General features: G+C 39.1%; 1 protein-coding gene across 6 annotated transcripts in view; it reads left to right on the forward strand.

Moving 5' to 3' along the window:
* Positions 1–24,621, forward strand: part of KMT2A (lysine methyltransferase 2A) — a 98,118-nt gene that overhangs the window by 25,253 nt on the left and 48,244 nt on the right. For all 6 annotated transcript variants that reach the window (XM_053924694.1, XM_053924700.1, XM_053924697.1 and 3 more), the window contains 8 exons: positions 9,380–9,449; positions 12,058–14,708; positions 15,975–16,152; positions 17,232–17,466; positions 19,328–19,392; positions 19,833–20,210; positions 20,817–20,890; positions 21,830–21,961. In XM_053924694.1, the coding sequence (XP_053780669.1) occupies positions 9,380–9,449; positions 12,058–14,708; positions 15,975–16,152; positions 17,232–17,466; positions 19,328–19,392; positions 19,833–20,210; positions 20,817–20,890; positions 21,830–21,961 (3,783 nt within the window). The remainder of the gene's footprint in view (positions 1–9,379; positions 9,450–12,057; positions 14,709–15,974; positions 16,153–17,231; positions 17,467–19,327; positions 19,393–19,832; positions 20,211–20,816; positions 20,891–21,829; positions 21,962–24,621) is intronic.

A 24,621-nucleotide genomic window follows, 5' to 3' on the forward strand; every position in this document is an offset into this window, starting at 1 on the left:
AGTTATACCTCCAACCACTGCACTTCTGCCTCTAACAACATGGCTTTGAAACTGGTTTTGGATGGTTGGTCACAGGTGACCTCTCAGTTTTGATACCCAACTTGGCACTCCTCGTATGTATTCTTGACTGTTTTGTACTTGCTATGCGTGACCTTCCTTGGCTATTCCATCTCTCTCTCCTTCCGTGACTTCCCTTTCCCTAGGACATTGTTAAGTGTAGGTATTTGTGGGGGATCTGCCATTGACCCTCTTTATCTCAGTATGCTCTGAGTGACTGCATTCATACATAGTTTCAGCATTCATATATTCATTGGATCAAATGTGTTTTCTCTAGATAGACAACTTGGATAGGCATTTCAAATTCAAATGTATAAAGTAGTCCCCTTCCCATTCCTGTAAACTTCTGTTGTATTCCTATTCTTGTAAATATCACCATAAACCTAACCAACCTGAGCCAAACACCTGCAAGTCTTTATTAATTCTTTCCATTCCCTTAACCCTTGATATTAGAACTTTGTCCATTTTGTTTCCTAGCTGTCTATGGATTCTGCCTTTTTCCCTAGGTCCCTAGTGCCACTGCAGTTATTTTATAACTGGTCCTTGTGCCTCTGGTTTTAAAGACAATCTCTACTTCCCCACTGCTGTCATAATGATCTTCTGAAAATATAAATCTAACCATGCTTCTCTCCTTCCTAAAAATGTCACTGATGAACTACAGCCTTCAGGATAAGGCTCACACTTCCTTAAGGTAAACTTTAACCTCACGAAAGCATGTAAGACCGCACGGGATCTGCCTCCGCTTCTCCCCCACCTCCGGTATCTTACGCTCCTTACCCACATTCGCTTAGGGCCTTAGCCACACTGAAGCATTTGTAATTTCACTCCATGCTGTGGTCTTGTACCTTTGTGCCTTTGTAGATGTCATTCTCTCTGCATATAATATCTTCCTCACATCCCAACTTACCATCCTTGAAAAGATACTAGGTTATTTTTTTCTGCAATGGCTTTCCTAACACTTTCTCCTTGAGTGAGTTAGTTCCCTTTCTGCTGTGTTTCTATATCCATTCCTCTAGCATAGCAGGCAACACACTGTATAACATTAATTTATTCATCTCTTGTTGATAGCTTACCACATCGTTAGAGGCAGAAGTTGTCTTTTATCTCTGTCTTTATCCTTTAACCCTGAAGTAGGCTCACATATGTGTATTTTAAGTGAATGAATGAATGGATTTTTGTCTGTCCTACCATCCTGAAAGCATTCCCACTCTGCATTCTTTTCTTTTCTTTTAAGATTTTATTTGTTTTTTAGAGAGGTGGGAAGGGAGGGAGAAAAAGAGGGAGAGAAACATCAATGTGTGAGAAACATTCATTGGTTGCCTCTCACATGCTCCCAATATGAGGCCTAGCCTGCAAGCGAAGCATGTGCCCTGACTGGGAATGGAACTGGCAACCCTTCAACACGCAGGGTGGTGCTCAATCCACTGAGCCACACTAGCCAGTGCCCACTATGCATTCTTAAAAGTGAGAATCATGTTGTCTAATTCTTTGGAGTCTGCTCATATATTCTACTACAGTGCTGTTACCACAGTAGATACTTAACGTTTTTTACTTTTTAAAAACATTTTATTCATTTATTTTTAGAGAGGGGAAAGGAGGGAGAAAGAAAGGGAGAGTAACATCAGCGTGTGGTTGCCTCACGTACACCCCCTATTGTGGACCTGGCCTGCAGCCCAGGCATGCGCCCTGACTGGGAATTGAACCAGTGACCTTTTGGTTCACATGCCAGCACTCAGTCCACTGAGCCATACTAGCCAGGGTGGTATGTAATGTTTTTTAAACAGTTAATGTATTGTATGGACTTTATTTTCATTTTACAAACATTTATTGAGTGTCCAATTTGTGCCAGATAGGAAGGAATAGAAAAATCAGTAAGTAAACTGCTCTTGCCTCAAAGAACATTCTCCCGGAGTCAGTTATGTGAACACATTGTTTAATCTCCTGTGCTCAACTCATCCAACACCTATTGGTTGGCTGAGGACTCCGGTTCATCAGGACGATGCTCCAAGCAAATGAGCCACCTGGAAAGGGCTAGAATTTTCTTATTTGTAAATTATAGTTGACATAAAGTATTATGTTAGTTTCAGGTGTATACCTGCGTGATTAGACATTTATATTACTTAAAAAGTGATCACCTTGATAAATCTAGTACCTGTCTGACACTATATATAGTTATTACAGCCGTATTGACTATATTCCTTATGCTGTGCTTTACATCCCCATGGCTATTCTATAACTACCAATTTGTACTTCCTGATCTCTTTACTTTTTTATCCCATCCCCCCAACTATCTCCCATCTGGCAACTGTCAAAATGTTCTCTGTATCTATGAATGTGTTTCTGTTCTGCTTGTTTGCTGCTTTTGTTTTTTAGTTTGAACATATAAGTGAAATCACCTGGCATTTGTCTTTTCTGTCTGACTTATTTCAATGAGTACTGTACCCTGTAGGTCCAGCCATGTTGTTGCAGGTGGCAAGATTTCATTCTTTTTTATGTCTGAGTCATATTCCATTGTATGTATGCACTTCTTTATCCACTCACCTCTTAATGAATGAATGCTTAGGTATGTTACTTCCATATCTTGGCTATTGTAAATAAAGCTTCAATAAACATACAGATGTATATGTCTTTTCAATTTAGTGTTTTGGGTTTCTTTGGATAAATAACCACAAGTGGAATTTGTCTCTTGTTATGACCTTTGTTTGAAAGTCTGTTTAGTCTGGTATAAATACTGCTACCCTATTTTTCTTGTTTGTTTCAATTTTCAGGAAATAATTTTTTCTACCCCTTTGTAGTTTGGGTCTTTCAATCTGAAGTGACTCTCTTGTAGACGGCATATGTTGTTCTTGTTTTGTTACCCATTCAGCCACTGTGTGTCTTTTGATTGGAGCATATAATCCATTTGCATTTAAAGTAATTGTTAATAGGTATGTAGTTACTGCCATTTTATTCAAATTTTTTTATCTTCTTAAAGGAGACCCTTTAACATTTCTCATAATACTGGTTTGGTGGTGATGAACTTCTTTAGCTTATTCTTGTCTGGGAAGCTCTTTATCTGTCCTTCAATTCTAAATGATAGCTTTGCTGAGTAGAGTAATCTTGGTTGTAGGTTTTTGCCTTTCATCACTTTGAATATTTCTTTACCAATCCCTGCAAAATTTCTGTTGAAAAAATCAGTCTTATTATGAGTGCTCACTTGTAGGTAACTAACTGCTTTTCTCTTGCTGCTTTTAAGATTGTCTCTTTATCTTTAATCTTTGACATTTTAATTATGATGTGTCTTGGACTGGGCCTCTTTGTGTCCATCTTGTTTGGGACTCTCTGTGCTTCCTAGACTTGTATGTCTATTTCCTTCACCAGGTTAGGGGAGTTTTCTGTCATTCTTTTAAATAGGTTTTTAATTTCTTTCTCTTCTCCTTCTGGCAGCCCCATGATGCAAATGTTGGTATGCTTGAAGTCGTTCCAGAGGCTCCCTATATATTATCCTAATGTGGAGGGGGCATTCTTTTTTTTTTCTGTTTTGATTGTGTGTATTTTACTCCCTTATATTCCAAGTCCTGCAGGGTTTTGTTTTGTTTTGTTTTGTTGTTTAATCCTCACCCAAGGACATGCTTATTCATTTTAGAGAGAGGAAGGGGGTGGAGAGAGAGAGAGAAACATCAATGTGAAAAAAAAAACCACCAATCAGTTGCCCCTTTTACACACTCCGATCGGGGTTTGAACCCACTACCTAGGTATGTGCCGTGATCAGGGATTGAACCTATAACCTCTTGTTTTATGGGACCGTGCTCCAACTAACTGAGCCACTGGTCAGGGCCCAAATCAATGTTTTGATTCTCGGCTTTATCTATTCTGCTGTTGATTTCCTGTAAATTATTCTTCATTTTAGTTAGTTTATCCTTTATTTCTTCTTACTGGTTCTTTTCTATGGTTCCCATGTCCTTTTTTATGCTGTTGAAGTTCTACCTTCCCCTACTCTTCCCCAAAGTTCACTGAGCATCCTTATGACCAGTATTAGGTAGGACTACTACATCTCCTGGTCTTGGTAGAGTGGCCTAATATAGGAGGTGTTCTGTAGGTCCCGCCTACAGAACAGTAGGTGTTGCAGTGGTACAACCTCACATGTCACCTGAGCTGGGCATTCCAGGTGCACCCTTCATGTGGGATGTATTCACCCACCTGTTGTAGTTGATCCTTGATTGCTACTGGCACATCAGTGGGAGGGGCTGACCACAAGGCTGACCGGCTGCAAGGACTGGCTACCGCCACTGTGGAGGATCAGCTGTGTAGGGTTCAGTCTCATGCAGCAGAACTCACTTTAGTGGGGTCCAGGTATCTGTTGAGTCCACCTTTTGAGTGTGTCACTTGTAAAGGTGGTTGGGTTGTGCTTCTGCATGGTCTGAAGCTGTCTACCGGGTATGCTGGCTCTGGGGTCTCCTTGGAAGTGCAGGCCAAGTTTAGGGGCTGCCTGTGCCCTGCCTGGTGTCACCCAGCATGAGCTACAGAGCAGTTTTCAGATGGTTGCTACTTGTGCTGGTTGGAGGTGTCCGGGAAAGGACAAGCTTAGAAACAAGACGGGCTGCCACTAGTGCTGGGACTGGAACTGCTTAGCAAGAGATACAGGACGGGGTATGCAGAGGCCAGAAGCTGCTTGCTTGAGAGATTTTTTTTTGAGAAGTCAGCAGCGTAGCCAAGACAGGCCATTTGTGTGGAAAAGCCAATGAACCAGGGCTTGAGTGGGGCAGTAATTTGGGTGGGGCTGGGTCTCAGGGAATCACTGGTGCAGCGTGTACTGTGTTAGCCAGGTTGATGGAGTCTCAAATATGGCCCTTTCTGCTGGCACTGTGGGGAGCAGGTAGGGGAGCTCAGCAAAGGAATGATTGCCTCTGCCAGCACCTCTGTCTGGGAGAAAATTGCCCCTCTAGCCTTCACCCTAATGTCAGTCAATTAAGTTCCTCCCTGTATATCCATGGTGCCTTTCCCGCTGCTGTCCTACCACTGGGGCTCAGAGGGAGTGAGTCTGAGTGAGTCCATGCGCAGGTCCTGGGACTCAGGAGCCCTCTGTCTCACTCTGCTGGTTTTTACAACCACTGCTTACTGGGACATCTTTACCCAGCACTGGAACCCTGGGTTGGGGGAGGAGCCTGGTGTGGAGCTGGGACCCCTTACTCCTCAGGGGGGACCTCCACAGCCGGAATACCCATTCCAATTTTTAACTGCCCCCGCTTGTAGGTGTGGGACCAGCCCTTTACACATCTCTGCCCCTCCTACCAGTCTCCATGTGGCGGCTTCTTTTTATCCTTAGTTACAGGACTTCTGTTCAACTAAATTTCAGGTGATTCTGAACGATGTTCAGAATGATTGTTACAAAATGATTGTTCTTTTATTTAGTTGTGACTTTGATGTGGTCATGGCAGGTTCTGAGTACCATGTTTACTTACGCTGCCATCTTGACTGGGTGCTCCTTCATTGCATTCTTTATCATTGGAAGCTAAATATGATTTAATAGTATTTTACAGTGCTCAAGCTGACAAGGAGATAAGAAGTGTGAAAATGTTGGAGATATAGTCTCCAAGGACATCATTGTTTGGAAGGAATAGGTGTGATGATGGCTTTTGCCTGTGCTCTGTCTTGGAATGCTGTGTTAATCAGAAAGAAAGCCGTTTTGGGAGAAGTATGTGTGAAGAACGGCTGTTTGGGCCTAGTTCCCAGGAAGTCCTAGTTATGCGTAGCATGGTTTCTTCTGTATGCTGTCTCTTCAGCGTGTCCAGGGTTATTATGTCTGCCACAGTACCAAACATGGATTTAATTGAGGTTCCTTTTGTTCTCTTTCTTGTATATATTTGGCATTCATCTTTGATTTCTAGGCAAGTCTAAATCCTTCAGAAGCCAAGAAGTGTTACCTTGTTTACTAAATCTTCCAGGAACCCTAGTGTTTAAAGTGGGTGGTGGGAGCAGGATGAGAGTCAGGAAAGACTTCAGTTGCAGCATCCTCTTGCAGCAGTTCCTTCCCATTGTTTTTTGGAGTTGGCTTTCTTAAAATTTTTAGGGCTCTTATATATGGAATTGGAAGTTCAGAGTTAGAAGACTAGAGAGAATTCTTTAGCATAGCAGCAGTGGCTTTTCTTTTTGGCTAAATCATCTGGATTATGTAAACAGTGGGTACTTAAAAAAAAAAGATTTTATTTATTTATTTTAAAGAGAGAGAAAAAGAGGGAGAGACACATCAGTACATCAGGGTGGGAGAGAAATATCAATGGGCTGCCTCTTGCACACACCCCGGCCGGGGTTTGGGCCGCAGTGCTCAACCAGCTGAGCCTTGCCGATCAGGGCAGTACTCTTTTTTTTTTAAAGCATGCCTCAAGTGGTCAACTGAAGTGAAAAGCAGGTTCTTTCGTGGAAATATAGTCTTTTTTGACTACTCATTCTTTTCTTATTTCAACTGTAAGACCATAAGGAAAGAGTTACTTCTTTCCACCATTTTGAAAAGTACAGTATTTGCAAACTTTAAACGTTGGCAGAGTTAGTTAAGTACACTTGACATCTCAATAGTACTGTGTTTTGGAGCACACTGCAATTAAGATCATAGAGTTACATTTTGTGAAAGTTTGATATATAGAAAGGTGACTGAGGTTGCTGATAATAAACATAGCAATGTGGATCTCTTATTTCTTTCACAGATTAATAATCTTTTATTATCTCAACTGTTACTTTTTCTGTTGGTTATTGTATATATAGTCATAGAACTATCTTTCATTGCAGCACTTGAAGCATAACATTCATGCATTTAGCAATGTAGTCCTCTGGTAAGTGTTGGGAAATCCTCAGATGTCTTTGAAATGCATACATGAAATTTTAAGGATTTGGAAATGGTCATCATGTTGCTTTAATAGTAGTTGAAAGAATAGCAGATTTTGTCCTGAAGATGGCTTATTTGGTTCCTTTGAATATTTATTTATAGTTTTAAATTGTAACTATTATGGTAGGAAGTTCATTGTAACTAACTGATCTTAGGCAAATCATTTGGTGCCTCAGAGCTTCAGTTTCTAAAACCGCATCATAAATGGATGTTATCTTACAGTTTTCTGAGTGATTTTACATAAGTTACATATTTTATTTACTCGTTACAGCAGTCCAATAAAGAAATTAAGATATAAAACTAGTACTTGACTCGACTAATATCAAACAGCCTGCATATGCTAGAACTGAGACCTCATACGAGTCCCTTACTCTCAGTGGTGTCACGTGCCAACAAATGGGAGGATTGGACTGCCCCCTCTAAAATTCTAAGATGCTGTAATATTTTTCAAAAAGATGTTTTATTTATATTTATTATTTTTAGAGAAAGGGAAAGGGAGGGAGGGAGGAAGAGAGGTGGAGAAACATGGATCCGTTGCCTCTTCTAGGTGCCCCAACCCAGGACCAAACTTGAAACCCAGGTATGTTCCCAGACCGGGAATCAAACCAGTGACCTTTTGGTTTGTGGAACGATGCCCAACCATCTGAGCCACATCCACGGCACTTTTTTTAACAGTATCTGAGGCATTTACCATGGACTATTTTCTTTGTCTGCTTTTTCTCAAAGTACATTTTTTGATTATTATTTTAAATGCCTTTTTTCCTGCCCAAAAGTACAATTTAAAAATTCAACAATATGAAACTTCCGTTATTGTGATAAGATTTTTGGATTGTGTCTTGTGAGTTTGGTCTTGTTTTGCTTTTTTGTTTGTTTGTTTTAGTAATGTTTTAGTTTACAAGCATAAACCCTGAAAAATCATTCCAGAAGTTTATTTGGGATTAAGCTCTACATGTCTCAGGTTATCCTAACTTGTTTTAAGATGGAGAGAGAGATTTTTTATTTCATATTCACAAAATGATGTTCACAATAGAATTTATTTTAAATTTTATTTAATGATTAAAACTAGAGTAAAAAAAGTAATATGTATTCCTTAAATTTCGGTTTTTTATAATTATAATACTTTACAAAGAAATCTCTTTGAAGAGGATAATTGCAGATTTTCTAAATAGTCAAATGTTTCAATAATTTTAACAATCTTAAGAGCAAGAACCTTTTTAGATTCTAGTGAGTAGTGTCTCTCAGTTGCATTATATCCAAAGTCTTGGCCTCAAACATTTTGCCTCTCAAAAGCATTTAAATTTAAGAGCTGAACCTGCTAATTCGTCTAAAAGGTTGCATGTGTCTTTTAATATATTACTGGTTAATGAGGGGTAAACAGATTAGCACCTGGATCAAGCTTTAAACTAACTGGGGAAACAATTGCTCAGCAAATCCACAGATATGGCCCCACATACATGTGGTCTTTGCTCCTGAGAGGAAATTTGGGAGCTTTAATTGTTGGAGCTTAGTTTGTATCAGTATACATTGGAGGTTCAAGAAAATCTGTCTTTCGTTCCTTATTTTTTTCTTGTTTAGTATGGATTTTGTTACTGGAATCTGAAGTTCTGTCTCATCTCTCTCTGGAAGGAACTCCTAGTCTCTGAATCAGTGAATTTCTATTAATCAGTTTGTTTAAATAGACCATCTTTTGTGAGAACAGGTTCAAAATAGGTTTAATCCTTGGTATTTTTTTTATAAAGGCAGGATAAAGTGAGAAGTAGGAAGTTTTTGCCTTTACTGAAAGTAAGATGGTTCCCTACATTATTTTTGAATGAATTTCACCCTATATGTCATCAATTCAGGATTGCTTTCACAGATGCTGCTGCCCACCATTAAGTCTCTTATCACGGGGCATTTTAAAATGATGCCATAATAAGCCATGCTGAGATTTTTTGAATCTCAAATGTATAGAAATCACATCTAAATGTCAATTCCTGAATAAAAGAATTGACGATTATGGAAACTTCAGTCTCTATTAGTATTTAGTAAATCAGAGATTATGATACTGTTCATGTTACTCCTTATGTGTTTGTAGACTTAACTACTTGTTGAAAAGATTTGTTTTATTGGGGCTATATATTTCTGCCATTGTACTGATTTGAATACTTGAATTAAAGTTCTTTAATTGTCTTGGGCTGCATCTACAGTTTGAACTTTTGGACTGTCCCCTGGGTCCTGTGCACCAAAGATGACATTTCAGTGCATTGTTCAATTACACACAGCTCCTGTTTGTGATAAAGCTGTGTGCCTGGGTCCATTTATTTCAATAGCAGTTATTTTAAATATCCATATGAATGATGATGGTGATTAATATATAGAGTATGTTTTTTCAAATTCATTTTTGTCCCCTCTGGGCATTTCTTTAGGATTTGTTTGCATTTATGTTTTGGTTTCTGATTTTAAAATAATTTTCCTTTGTTGTAGGATGAGCAGTTCTTAGGTTTTGGCTCAGATGAAGAAGTCAGAGTACGAAGTCCCACAAGGTCTCCTTCAGGTATGGCCAGTTAAGCGCATGATGCCTTTAAGTTTTGTTTGTTAAGAGACTGTGACTTCCCCTTGCCTTCTTTGGATGTAAAGGGTGGTCTTAAATAGTAGTGTTCTGTTTTTTGTTTTGTACATCCTTCCTTTTTCCTCACACTAAGTAAGAAATGGCCTGTGACAATGGCTCTTCATGGGACTGACTCTGTCAGGCCTCTCTGTGGGAACCACCTGTGGCATGATAGGTATACCTCCCATGGGATGATTGGAAAATCTGGTAGGCAAATAGAAGGTACCTACTAAGAGCAACCTCTGATTTACATATTTTGAATTATATGGTAGTATATATGACTTTGGTAATAATTTGGCCAGGTGAAATTTGGTCTGTTACTGTGAAAGAACTAAAAACAAAATATTAGCACTGTGTGAACTATTTTACCCAATTCTTGAAAGGTTGTATTAAAATAAAACAAAAATGATATGGGGCATTTTCATTTATAAACAATATTTTTGTCATTGTTCTAAGAAAATATCTAGAATGTCTTGAAATTCTAGACTTACAGCTAGTTTTTTGACAATTCTAGTGGAATATACACATGTAATGGTTTACAGCATTCTATTCTATTTTGTTCTATATAGGAGATACCTATAGGTCTTTTGATGAAGAAAATCATTCCCTGTCCATGCTGCTCTTCTGAATTTTTTGATGATTTTTTAAAAATTTCATGAGGATAGACAATCTAGTTAAAAATGTTGTTAGCTGTGTTTTTGCTCTTTGACATTGATAGTTTGTGATGTTTGTTAGCATTTGGGTTTTATTTGAGTTGTCATGTTATGTAGTATTCTAATTCAAACATATAATGACAATTTTTCCTTTCCTAAACGGTGATGGTATTGTCATTTAGTTGGGAGAAATTAGTTGGTAGGATCCCAGTATTTGTGCCATTTAGACAGTAGAAATGTTCTCTTGAACATGTGGTTAAATCCTAAAATTTCATATCAAAAAGTGATTTTAGAGATCATCTGGTCCAACTCTTATTTATATATGACAAAATGAGTCCCAGAAAATACATGATGAGCAGTTACTTATAACTGATTTGTGAGTTCTTTGAATGTGTTATGGATTATGGAAGTTCACAGCGGAGCTGGACTTTTCTCTGTTCTGCTTTTTCTATTTGTCCATCTAAAGCTTCTTCTAAATGTTGGATAGGTCTTCAGAATTAACAAAGCCTTGTGAGTGGCCAGGTTCAAATATACCATGATGATAAGGAATCTTGTGATATACATGGGTAGGAGTTTATTTTGGTAATTTACAACCCTTTCTTGATGGTTTCCTCTTAAGTTTTTTTGTTGGCTGTCAGTCTCTCTTGAATGTTGTCTTGGATTTTAAAAAACCATCTGGATATGTTTCATTATTTAAAAAATGAAACATAGTTTCTCTTCTATCTCAGTCTGTTACTTTTGCTGTAGTTAGTATATTGAGAATGGATTTGTGAATCCTTAATCTATTAAGAGAAGTTTAAAGTTAATTGGTGAGGAAAGCAATTATATTTAGAGAGGTAAACAACAAGCCCCTTGTTGATTTTTGCTCTGTTAGAAAGTTCCATAGTCTAAAATGTTCATAAAGGCATACATCTCTTTGGTTCCTGTTGGGGAAGGTTTTAAGTCTCAGAAGAATGTTGAGTTAAATAAAACATTAGAAAGTCATGAGGGAAGAGAAGATAGGATAGACTAGGCAACTCTTAATACATTTAGAAAATATAAGTGTATACAAAAAGTTTTAGGAAAATTTTGTTTTCTTGAGTCTCATAAGTAGCACATTGAGCTGATTTATAAATTGTCTTTTATTTAGAAGAAATATGATTTAATAAATTGTTGATTTGCTCCTATATCAGTTACAGTTAAATTTTTTTTGTAACTTGAGACTAACTAGTTCAAGAACCTGTAGGTAGGAGAACAGGTTAATGGGCATACCATCATGCCACGCCACTGATTAGATTACGTGCTACTGAGTTATTCAGTGATGATTTTCTGATGTCTCATGAATGAATACTTTTCTATTCAATAAAACTTTTTTAGTTTACTGTGGCAAAACAGATTGAAGATATAGGAGGCTGAGCTGCTCAGGAGCCTTTTTCTATAGAAGTTGGTTGCTTAATTGATTGAAGAGCACTTTGTTCAAATTTATTAAAGCAAAAATTCTGAATTGAAAAGATGAGATGAGTTACTATAAACTTGTTCTCAGTGTTAATCTTGGTGGCTAGAATATGGAAAAGGTAGCACAGATTTTTTTAAACATTTTTTTAATCAGAAAAAAACTTGCTTACCTACAGTTGTAGGAAAATCACTTTTGTATAATATAAATTGCTCAGTTGAAAAGCTTTTATGTTAGTTTTTCTACCAAAAAAGTAGTTAAATGTTCTTTTAGGTGTAATGTTATTTAGTTGATTTCTTTGAGAAGGTTTTTGGGGAAAAGAAACTAAGCACAATTAAGATTTTATTGACTCATTAGACTCAAGTAGAGTTCAGTACCAAGTGGCTTGTGCTAAATTATATTCAGCTTAGTTAAGACCTGAACTGAAAAGCTAAATATATGCTCTTCATTGTTTAATTTCTGTACACAGTTAAAACTAGTCCTCGAAAACCTCGTGGGAGACCTAGAAGTGGCTCTGACCGAAATTCAGCTATCCTCTCAGATCCATCTGTGTTTTCCCCTCTAAATAAATCAGAGACCAAATCTGGAGATAAGATCAAGAAGAAAGATTCTAAAAGTATAGAAAAAAAGAGAGGAAGACCTCCCACCTTCCCTGGAGTAAAAATCAAAATAGCACATGGAAAGGACATTTCAGAGTTACCAAAGGGAAACAAAGAAGATAACCTGAAGAAGATTAAACGGACACCTTCTGCTACATTTCAGCAAGCCACAAAGATTAAAAAATTAAGAGCAGGCAAACTCTCTCCTCTCAAGTCTAAGTTTAAAACAGGGAAACTTCAAATAGGAAGGAAAGGGGTGCAGATTGTACGACGGCGAGGAAGGCCTCCATCAACCGAAAGGATAAAGACCCCTTCAGGTCTCCTCATTAACTCTCAACTGGAAAAGCCCCAGAAAGTCCGGAAAGACAAGGAAGGAACACCTCCACACACAAAAGAAGATAAGACAGTAATCAGACAAAGCCCTCGAAGGATTAAGCCAGTTAGGATTATTCCTTCCTCTAAAAGGACAGATGCAACAATTGCTAAGCAGCTCTTGCAGAGGGCAAAAAAGGGGGCTCAAAAGAAAATTGAAAAAGAAGCAGCCCAGCTGCAGGGAAGAAAGGTGAAGACACAGGTCAAAAATATTCGACAGTTCATTATGCCTGTCGTCAGTGCCATTTCGTCACGGATCATTAAAACCCCTCGGCGGTTTATAGAGGATGAAGATTATGACCCTCCAATTAAAATTGCCCGACTAGAGTCTACACCGAATAGTAGATTCAGTGCCACATCCTGTGGATCATCCGAAAAATCAAGTGCAGCTTCTCAACACTCCTCTCAACTGTCTTCAGACTCCTCCCGATCTAGCAGCCCCAGTGTTGATACCTCCACAGATTCTCAGGCCTCAGAGGAGATTCAGGTACTTCCTGAAGAACAGAGCGATACCCTTGAAGCCCATACTCCACTACCTATTTCCCAGTCCCCAGAAAATGATAGTAATGACAGGAGAAGCAGAAGGTATTCTGTGTCAGAGAGAAGTTTTGGATCTAGAACGACGAAAAAATTATCAGCTCTGCAAAGTGCCCCCCAGCAGCAGACCTCCTCCTCACCACCTCCACCTCTCCTTACTCCACCCCCACCATTGCAGCCAGCCTCTAGCATCTCTGACCATACACCTTGGCTTATGCCTCCAACAATCCCTTTAGCATCACCATTTTTGCCAGCGTCTGCTGCTCCCATGCAAGGAAAGCGAAAATCTATTTTGCGAGAACCGACATTTAGGTGGACTTCTTTAAAGCATTCTAGGTCAGAGCCACAATATTTTTCCTCAGCGAAGTATGCCAAAGAAGGTCTTATTCGCAAACCAATATTTGATAACTTCCGACCTCCTCCACTAACTCCTGAGGATGTTGGCTTCGCATCCAGTTTCTCTACATCTGGTACTGCTGCATCAGCCCGATTGTTTTCACCACTCCATTCTGGAACAAGGTTTGATGTGCACAAAAGGAGCCCTCTTCTGAGAGCACCAAGATTTACTCCAAGTGAGGCTCACTCTAGAATATTTGAGTCTGTAACCTTACCTAGTAATCGAACTTCTGCTGGAACACCTTCTTCAGCAGTGTCTAACAGAAAAAGGAAAAGAAAAGTGTTCAGCCCTATTCGATCTGAACCAAGATCTCCTTCTCACTCCATGAGGACAAGAAGTGGAAGGCTTAGTACTTCTGAGCTATCACCTCTCACCACACCATCTTCTGTTTCTTCCTCATTAAGCATTTCTGTTAGTCCTCTTGCCACTAGTGCCTTAAACCCAACTTTTACTTTTCCTTCTCATTCCCTGACTCAGTCTGGGGAATCTGCAGAGAAAAACCAGAAACCAAGAAAGAGTAGTGCTCCAGCAGAGCCATTTTCATCCAGTAGTCCTACCCCTCTCTTCCCTTGGTTTTCCCCAGGCTCTCAGACTGAAAGAGGGAGAAATAAAGACAAGGCCCCTGAGGAGTTGTCCAAAGACCGAGATGCTGACAAGAACATGGAGAAGGACAAGAGTAGAGAGAGAGACCGGGAGAGAGAAAAAGAGAATAAGAGGGAGTCAAGGAAAGAGAAAAGGAAAAAGGGATCAGAAATTCAGAGTAGTTCTGCTTTGTATCCTGTGGGTAGGGTTTCCAAAGAGAAGGTTGTTGGTGAAGATGTTGCCACTTCATCTTCTGCCAAAAAAGCAACAGTTCGGAAGAAGTCTTCATCACTTGATTCTGGGACTGATGCTGTTTCTGTGACTCTTGGGGATACAACAGCTGTCAAAACCAAAATACTTATAAAGAAAGGGAGAGGAAATCTGGAAAAAAACAACTTGGACCTCGGCCCAACTGCCCCATCTCTGGAGAAGGAGAAAACCCTCTGCCTTTCCACTCCTTCATCTAGCATTGTTAAACACTCCACTTCCTCCATAGGCTCCATGTTGGCTCAGGCAGACAAGCTTCCAATGACTGACAAGAGGGTTGCCAGCCTCCTAAAAAAGGCCAAAGCCCAGCTCTGCAAGATTGAGAAGAGTAAGAGTCTTAAACAAACTGACCAACCCAAAGCACAGGTACTCTTTTTCCATGTTGCCTGTTAAAATCAACAGACTATCAAGCCCCTTCTATGAGCAAGTTTTAGGCTAAGTGTTTCAGTTACATCCTGTTATGGGAATCAGGAAAAGGTTAGAAGTGGTGGCATTTTGCAGTGGTCCTTTAAGGACCGGTAGGATTTTGATAGGTATAAAATGATAAGGTAGAACATTCTATATGGAGGGAACAGTGTGGGTAGAGAAGGATTACAGGTACGGTGACTAGCTGGACTGGTACGTGCGGGAAAGTAATGGACTGAGACTGAAAGGTAGGTTGGGGCCATGTGACAGAGAATGCTGGGTTGTTTGTACTTAATGGGTTTGGTGTATTGCAATCCGTGACTTAATTTTGAAGGTGCATTTCAGTAGTCAAATTGTTTTTGCTGTTGTTTACTATAGAAAATGGGGGTGGGTGCAGATTCTCATCCTCTGCGTAATAAGTGATTAGAGCAATAAATAATAAGTGTTTGCAGAATACATATGAGAAGCATTTGGCTTTAAGTTGTGGGACAGAAGAGTTGTAGAATTGAGTCAGTTAAGAGGAAGACAAACAGATTTTTACAGAGAAGAGCAATTTTTTTTTCCTTTTTAAAGCAGTGAGCTAGGCACTGGTCTTTCCTGAGAAAACCTGCTGACCCCTGGGTTCTTTTTAAAAAACTGTCATGTAGATGCATATTTGTGCAAACATATCGAGTTAGGTTACAGTGACCACAAACTTGGGTTTTTCAATGTTATTCAACCTAGGGCTATATTTTAGTAATTCTGCCAGTTGAGAGTTCAAGCAGGGACTTATCTCTGGCATTATTTTGGATGTTTTTTGGTTAGCCTCCTAGCATTGAGAGCAGTGGCTCTTTAAAATGTGAAACATTTCTTTTTGGAGCCATGGCCTTTTATACTTCCATTTATAGGTTATTTCCTCTTACTTCTCTGTTGATCACGGAAATATAAGAGATAATCTATGGTTATACTGAGCTCTTTGATAATATAGACTGGCAACTTAAATTTTGAGGGAAATTTTTTAAGTAGTATAATTGGGAATACAAATTTAGTTGATTTCTGGGGGTTTTTTCTGCCAATTTTAGGATACAGAAGTAGATGATTCCTGCATATTGATATGGCTTATCAACTGGAAATAACTAGAGTGATTCTAGATTATAATAAGTTAATCTAAAATACCTTGGTGTCATTTAATTATATCTTCAACATATATGGTTGTTATTGTTTGTTTTTGGCTTGCCTTATATTTAGGGTCAAGAAAGTGATTCATCAGAGACCTCCGTGCGAGGACCCAGGATTAAACATGTCTGCAGAAGAGCTGCTGTTGCCCTTGGCCGAAAACGAGCTGTGTTTCCTGATGACATGCCTACCCTGAGTGCCTTACCATGGGAAGAACGAGAGAAGATTTTGTCTTCCATGGGCAATGATGGTAGGTCAGGATGTCAACCTTGAAGTCGTAGCATACATTTGATTTGTTCGCTGAGCATTCTTAGGATGCCTAGTAGGCTCTTCAAAGCATCATTCATTGGCCCAGATCCTCTAAACAACAGAGGGAAAGGGAGGATTAAATGCACAAGGATTTAATTAGAGGAAATGCCTATGAGGGAAAATGGGGAGGGAGCCAGAGAAGGCTGGGAGAATTTCAGACTGTTCTGCAAATCTGACTAATGAAGGAAGGAGGAATATTTGGGCAGAATCTTCCTAGACTGCCATGCAGTATAAAAAAGTTTGACAAGACTGTCCTTGAGCAAAACTTGACTGCCAGAAGAATCTTGTGCCCTGCCATGCTCAGTCACTGCCTGGGAGCAGCTCCCATGGTAAGTGTGGGCTCTGTACCACTGGATCTCAGCACTCAGCAGCTGGAGCCTTTGGTCACCTTTGCTGCCTGTGGTTGGAGGTTAGTGAGGCACATTCTCATGGTTGCTGTATAGTTCTTAAATGATAGGTGACTGCTCATATAAAATTTAGAGGTTTAGAGAATCTTCAGAAGCATTCAATTCATATTCTTTTTTAAAAAAAGATTTAAAAAAAGTTATTTTTAGAGAGGAGGGAAGGGAGAAAGCAAGGGAGAGAGAGAAACATCGATGTGCAGGAGACACACTAATCAGTTGCCTCTTGCAGCTGGCCCACAACCCGGGCATGTACCCGGACTGGGAATCAAACTGATGACCTTTCGGTTTGCAGGTCAGCAGTCAGTCCACTGAGCCACACCAGCCAGGGTTCAATTCATATTCTTGAACTTTAGGTTAGACTGTGTCTTGTTTTCAGTGTTTGGATTTCTGCTTTCATTATGTTGAAAGTTATAGGCATTTAACAATATTTAAATAATTACTTAAACAGCTCCGAATTCTACATTTGAATATTTTTATTGTATTTCATTTTTGGAGTCACCATTAAAATAACCTTAGAATGTATATAATAATAAAAATTGATATCGAGGATTTCTGCCTCTACTCCTAAGAAAGAATTAGGTACGCCCTCAGAACTAATGACGCATTTCTTTAACAGACAAGTCGTCAATTGCTGGCTCCGAAGATGCTGAACCTCTTGCTCCACCCATCAAACCAATTAAACCTGTTACCAGAAGCAAGGCACCTCAGGAACCTCCAGTAAAGAAAGGACGGCGATCAAGGCGGTGTGGGCAGTGTCCTGGCTGCCAGGTGCCTGAGGACTGTGGTGTTTGTACTAATTGCTTAGACAAACCCAAGTTTGGTGGCCGCAACATAAAGAAGCAGTGCTGCAAGTGAGTGGGCGTCTTATTCTGAGGTGTTGACTTCTCTGCCATGAAGGTGGTTTTGTTGCAAAGATGAATCAGAAATCTAAGTGTGGTTGTATTGAGTTTTTGAGTTGCAAGATTAATTGCATAGTTGGATTTTGCAGTGTGGCTAGGTTTGGACTGTGCTTAAATAAGAAATACTCTGAAATAATGCTGTCTGATAGAACATTCCGCAGTGATGGAAATGTTAAATTTTATCTGCTCAGTTCAGTATGGTAGCCATTAGCCAGATGTGGCTACTGAACACTTGAAATGTGGTTAGTGACTGAGGAACTACATTTTTTATTTCACCTAATTTAGTTTAGTTTTTTTTAAGATTTTATTTCTTTTAGACGGACAGGAGGGGAGAAAGAAAGGGAGAGAAACATCAATGTGTGGTGGCCTCTCTTGCACCCCCTACTGGGGACCTGGCCTGGCCCACAACCCAGGCATGTGCCCTGACTGAGAATCAAACCAGCAACCAGGCTGGTGCTCAGTCTACTGAGGCACATCAGCCAGGGCTTGTTTCTTCTTTTTTCTTTTTTCTTTATTTTAGACTGAGGGGGAGGGAGGGAGAAAGAGAGGGAGAGAAACATCATTGTTGTGGTTGCCCCTTGTTCGCCCCCTACTGGGGACCTGACCTGGCCCGCACTGTAGGTATGTGCCCTGACTGGGATTTGAACCGGCTACCCTTTGCTTCTCAGGCTGGTGCACAATCCACTGAGCCACACCAGCCAGGGCTATTTCACTTAATTTTAATTAATTTAAATTTAAATGGCTACATGTGCCTAGTGGCTACTGTATCAGTACATGTCTGGGAGGTTTCTGCTTGAAAACTGACACATTGAGTCATAGTAATTTTTAGATCAACTGAAATTACCTTTATGGCTTTCAGGAAGTAATCTCGTGTATACGTCTCTTTGCTCTCAGAATATTTTCATGCATATGGAATTTTTGATATGGAAGTTTTGGTTATCTTTTCTCTATTTCTTTAGTCTATCTGTGGATGCAGTTTCTGCCCTCTGGGATAACTTGTTTAAAGTTGATCAAAAGAGTTACACGAACAGAAATTTTGGTGACTGGGCATCTCATAAAGTACCTCTCACAAGGAATAGATGCTATCAACAGATATTTTCTGAATCCATGAGTAACTTGAAATGATTTGTATGAAACATAGTTGGGAGAGATGTTGCATTGCTTCCTTTCCGGGAGGCAGTTTCTGGGCAACAATAAGTAGTTCTGTGCTTTGGTTCAGTCTGGCCTTAAGCAAGAATTTTGTCTCAGTCCCATTTGTGTAAAGGAGTGAGAATTTGTAGATCAGCACAAAGATACGCGCTAGCCAGGGCAAAATTATACTAAGTTTAGGGCTTGAAAGTATTTGGTTCAATTTTATACTTCAAATTAAGTCTGAGTTTCACTAAATTGAGGAGTGGAGTCCTGACATAGACCTGCAGCATTGTGGTGCAGGCGGAGGACTTGCTGGGTAATTATAGTCCATTTTGTATGGAGATTACTAAATGAATATTAACCTTGTAAGGGAACAGAACTAATTTGATAATAAGAAATAACAACAATCATTTTGTGTGGTGTGAATCAGTACTAAGTTATAAGAAATTTGAGTCTCATTTTAAAAATAATTTGGTAATTGCCCTTTTTAGATCATGAAGGTAGGTCAAATTGCCGATTAAAGGATTCAGAGGTTCAGATTTAATCTTAAGTAATTGAGCATTCCTTTTCAACTCTCAAAATGAACCTGAATATTCACTGATTCTTGAAGACAAGTGAACACTTGTTCAAATTACTTCTTTTCTAAAAGTTGTTTACTTTATGGTAACCCTTGTTATCCCAGGATGAGAAAGTGTCAGAATCTACAGTGGATGCCCTCCAAAGCCTATCTTCAGAAGCAAGCAAAAGGTGATGTAAAAAGCTCTTCCCCAAAATGCTTCTTGCTTTAATGCTGTTTAGTTTTATACGTCTAGTGTAAAAAGAATACTAGTTTTTTTGTTTATTTGTTTTTAAGTACTACTCTTTCCCAGGGAGTTGATGATTATTGAAGCTTGGTTGATGGACATAGGGGTTCATATTACTATACCCTTTACCTTGGTGTATGTTTGAGAATTTCCATAATACATTTTTTAATTCTATAGAAATTACAGTTTATTCCATTCCCTAGAGCAATAAAAGTGTACCTATTTTACCTGACTAAGTTGGCATTAACTTTCTTGAGCTTCTTCATTGTCAACTTTAGCTGCAGGAAACTGAGAATAAGATTATGTTACATTCCTGTACTTCTATTTTAAATAAAATTTCTCTCGCCTATAGATAAATAATCAAATAACCATGTTTTTCCCTAGCTGTGAAAAAGAAAGAGAAAAAATCTAAGACCAATGAAAAGAAAGAGAGCAAAGAGAGCAGTGTTGTGAAGAACTTGGTGGACTCTAGTCAGAAACCTACCCCATCAGTAAGAGAGGATCCTGCCCCCAAGAAAAGCAATGGTGAACCTTCTCTGAGAAAGCACGTTGAGGAAAAGAGTGAAGAAGGGAATGCCTCTGCCCCAGGACCTGAATCCAAACAAGTTACCACTCCAGCTTCCAGGAAGTCCAGCAAACAGGTCCTCCAGCCAGCACCAGTCACGCCCCCACAGCCACCTAGCACAGCACCACCAAGAAAGGAAGTTCCCAAGACTGCTCCTAATGAGCCCAAGAAAAAGCAGCCTCCACCACCAGAGTTGGGTGAGTGAGGAAGGCAAGAAGGAACTGCTGAACAAGAAGTCCTAGCAAAAAACATTGATATCTTACATGGAGGGTTATCAACAGGGGAGTGGGAGGGGGAGAGGGAGGGAAAAGGTAGGTACAGAGAATAAGTAGCATAAATGGTAGGTAGAAAATAGACAGGGGGAGGGTAAGAATAGTATAGGAAATGTAGAAGCCAAAGAACTTAGATGTGTGACCCATGGACATGAACTAAAGGGGGGAAATGTGGGTGGGAGGGGGAGTGTAGGGGGGAAAATGGAACAACTGTAATAACATAATCAATAAAATATATTTAAAAAAACATTGATATCTTAAACAGTATTTGGAAATCTGAAATGTGTATTTTTACCTTTTTGGTGTAAGAAAATTAGCTCTTTTAATCATTATATAGTAATAAAGAAATAGAAGCAAAAAAGAAACCAGTTAAATTGGTCTTAATTTCCTCTTTAATGCCTAGAGTTTAAATAGTTTTCTTTTCTAATACCATTTTCTTCACAGGCCAATCAGTTCTGAAGTAGTAATTGCTATTTAGCATTAACTGTGAGTTCAATAGCATCTGACTACAATGTATTTTGAATTCTTTAGGTCCAGAGCAAAGCAAGCAGAAAAAAGTGGCTCCTCGCCCAAGTATTCCTGTAAAACAAAAACCAAAAGAAAAGGTGAGAGATTTGTTTCTCTGCCATTTCTCAGGGATGTGTTCTATTCTGTAGGGAAATAGCCTTATTCTTGACATTTACATGATTGATGAATGAAACCACATTTTTGTTTCTATGTAGATGGGAGTAGAATTAGGCTTTAGCTCGTATCTATTTTTGTCTCTCTCCCCTTGCTTTTCCCTTCCTTGTGGCCCTACATGCTTATGCTACATGCCATTTAGCATAATTGTTTTTTGCTGTCAATATCTTTTAGCAGTATTTGTAATAACCCCTTATGTGCACTATTTTTACTATGTGGACAGACAGAGTTATATCTTTAAGAATCTTCTGGCTCTTTTCACCGTCTTTCTGTGCCACCATAATGGTGCACATGTATATCCTGGCTGATGCTCTCAAGAGCATCAACAATGCCAAAAAGAGGCAAACACTAGGTCTTTATTAGGTCGTGCTCCAAAGTCATTGTCCAGTTTCTAACGGTGATGATGAAGCATTGGCCAGTTTGAAATCATTGATTATCATAGAGCTGGGAAAACTGTCAGCCCTTGTAGGCAGGTTAAACAAGTGTGGAGTGGTCAGCCCAAATCTGATGTGTGACTGAAAGATCTAGAAAAATGGCAGAAAACCTGCCCCTATCCCATCCGTTTGGTTGCACTGTACTGACAACCTCAACGTCATCATGAACCACAAAGAAGCAGGATGAAAACACATAGGAGTAAAAGTCCTGTGATTCTTTCTCTAGGAATGTAATACATACGTGCAAATAAAATGCCTCAATGGAAGAAAATCTTCTGAAAAGTACTTCACTATTTCTATAGGATACTTAATGTTGAAAACTTGTTTTCCAGATCTATTAGTAAGATTTCTCATTTGTATTATTTTCTGTTGTAAAAGTGAATGCAAGTAGAGGTGGTTTTGTTCTTTATTTATCTTCTATCCCTGTAGGAAAAGCCACCTCCAGTCAATAAGCAGGAGAACACAGGCACTTTGAACATCCTCAGCACTCTCTCCAATGGCAATAGTTCTAAGCAAAAACTCCCAGCAGATGGAGTCCACAGGATCAGAGTGGACTTTAAGGTAAAAGTGTTTAGTGATCACGTAGTATATTAAGTGTCATGGCCTTTTTTAAAAAATAATTTTTTATTTTTCAATTACAGTTGACATACAATATTATATTAGTTTCAAGTGTACAACCGCCTGATTAGACATGTAACTTATAAACTGATCACCCCGATAAACGTACTATCTATCTGGCACTGTACATAGTTATTACTATATTATTGACTATATTCCTTATGCTGTACTTTACAACCTGTGACGATTTTGTAACAGCCAATTTGTGCCTCTTAATCCCTTCACCTGTTTCACCCGTCCTCTAAACCCCTCTCCCATCTGGCAACCATCCAGACGTTCTCTGTATCTATGAGTCTGTTTCTGTTTTTGTTTATTTGTTCTTTAGATTCTACATACAAGTGAAATCATCTGGCATTTGCCTTTCTTTGACTTGTTTCACTCAGCACAGTACCCTTTAGACCCATCCATGTTGTTGCAGATGGCAAGATTTCATTCTTTTTTATGACTAATATTTCATTGTGTATATGTACCACATTTTCTTTATCCATTCACTTATTGATGGGCACTTAGATTTCTTTCATTTCATGGCTATTGTAAATAATGTTAGAATGAACATATGGATATATATGTCTTTTTGACTTAGTGTTTTGGGTTTTTTATATAAGTACCCAGAAGTGGAATTGCTGGATCCTTTGTCTCTGGTTATAGCCTTTGTTTGAAAGTCTATTTAGTCTGGTATAAGTACTGCTACCCTACATTTTTTGTTGGTTTGTTTGTTTCCATTTTCATGAAATAGCTTTTTCTGTCCCTTTACTTTCAGTCTGTGTCTTTCGATCTGAAGTGAGTCTCTTGTAGACCGCATGGGTAGAGGTCTTGTTTTGCTATTCATTAAACCACCATATGTCTTTTGATTGGAACATTTAATCCATCTTCATTTAAAGTAACTGTTGATCGATATATATTATTGCCATTTTATTATTCATATTTTGATCTTCTTCTTCTTAAAGAAGACCCTGTAACATTTCTATTAATGCTGGTTTGGTGGTAATGAACTCCTTTAGCTTATTCTTGTCTGGGAAGCTCTTTATCTGTCCTTCAGTTCTACATGATAGCTCTGCTAAGTACAGTAATCTTAGTTGTATGTTCTAGCTTTCAAAGTTCCAGCTGACAGTATTGTGGGAGCTCCCTTCTAGGTACCTAACTGCTTTTCTCTTGTTGCCTTCTTTTCTCATTGTTCAGTTTTTTATTTTATTTTAATTTAAAAAAAATTTTAAAGCTTTTTACTTATTTATTTTTAGAGAGAGGGGAAATGAGGGAGAAAAACATTGATTAGTTGCCTCTCGCACACCCCCAACTAGGGACCTGGCCTGCAGCCCAGGTGTGTGCCCTGACTGGCAATCAGACTGATAACGTTTTGGTTTGCAGGCTGGCACTCAATCCACTGAGCCACATTAGCCAGGGCTCAGTTTTTTTAATTGAATATTATCTCAGGGAGATAAAGCACCCTTAAGAGCCAGTGTACCCATCCTCCATCTTGCTGCTTTTAAGATTCTCTCTTTGTCTTTAACCTTTGGCATTTTGATTATGATGTGTCTTGGTATGGGCCTCTTTGGGTTCACCTTGTTTGGGACTCTGTGCTTCCTGGACTTGTGTGTGTATTTCCTTGACCAAGTTAGGGAATTTTTCTGACATTTTTTCCATCTAGGTTTTCAATTTCATGCTCTTTCTCTTCTCTTTTTGGCAACCCATGATGTGAATGTTGGTATGCTTGATGTTGTCCCAGAGACTCCTTAAACTATCATCATTCTGGGGGTTTTGTTTTTCTTTTTGCTTTCTGAATTAGTGTTTTCTGCTACCTTAATCTTCTTTTCTTTTTTTTTTGCTACCTTATCTTCTAAATTGCTAATTTGACCCTCTGCTTCAGCTGTTCTATTCATTTCCTATAATGTAGACTTTATTTTAGTTAGTGAATTCTACATTTCTGACTGGTTCTTTTCATGTTTTCTAGTTCCGTTTTTTAAATTTTTATTATTAACTAATTTATCTTTAGAGAGAGAGAAGGGGGAGAGAGAAACATTGATTTGTTGTTCTGCTTAGTCATGCATTTATTGTTTTATTCTTATACGTGCCCCGACTAGGGATCAAACCTGCGGATCAAACCTTCAATCTTGGTGTATCAGGTTGACGCTCTAACCAACTGAGCTACCTGATGAGGGCCTCTAGTTCCAATTTTATGTTTTCTCTTTATTGAAGTTGTAGGTTTCTCTACTCTTCCCCTAAGTTAATTGAGCATCTTTATGACCAGTGTTTTGAACTCTGCATCTGCTAGATTGCATATCTCTATTTTGTTTAGTACTTTTTCTGGAGTTTTGTTCTATTCTTTCATTTGGGGCACGTTTTTTTCTCTGCTCATTTTGGCAGCCTGTGTTTGTTACTATGTATTAGGTAGAGCCGCTACATCTTCTGGTCTTGGTAGAATGACCTATATATGTGGTAGGTGTCTTGTGGGGTCCAGTGGTGCAGCCTCCCCAGCCACCTGAGCTAGGTGCTCTAGTTGCACTCCCTGTGTGGGCTGTGTGTGCTCTCTTATTGTAGTTGAACCTTGATTGCTGTTGGCATATCAGTGGGAGAGATGTATCCCCAGGCTGATTGGCTGGGAGGAC

The sequence above is a fragment of the Desmodus rotundus genome, chromosome 5 (genome assembly GCF_022682495.2).
Source record: "Desmodus rotundus isolate HL8 chromosome 5, HLdesRot8A.1, whole genome shotgun sequence".
Taxonomy (NCBI): domain Eukaryota; kingdom Metazoa; phylum Chordata; class Mammalia; order Chiroptera; family Phyllostomidae; genus Desmodus; species Desmodus rotundus.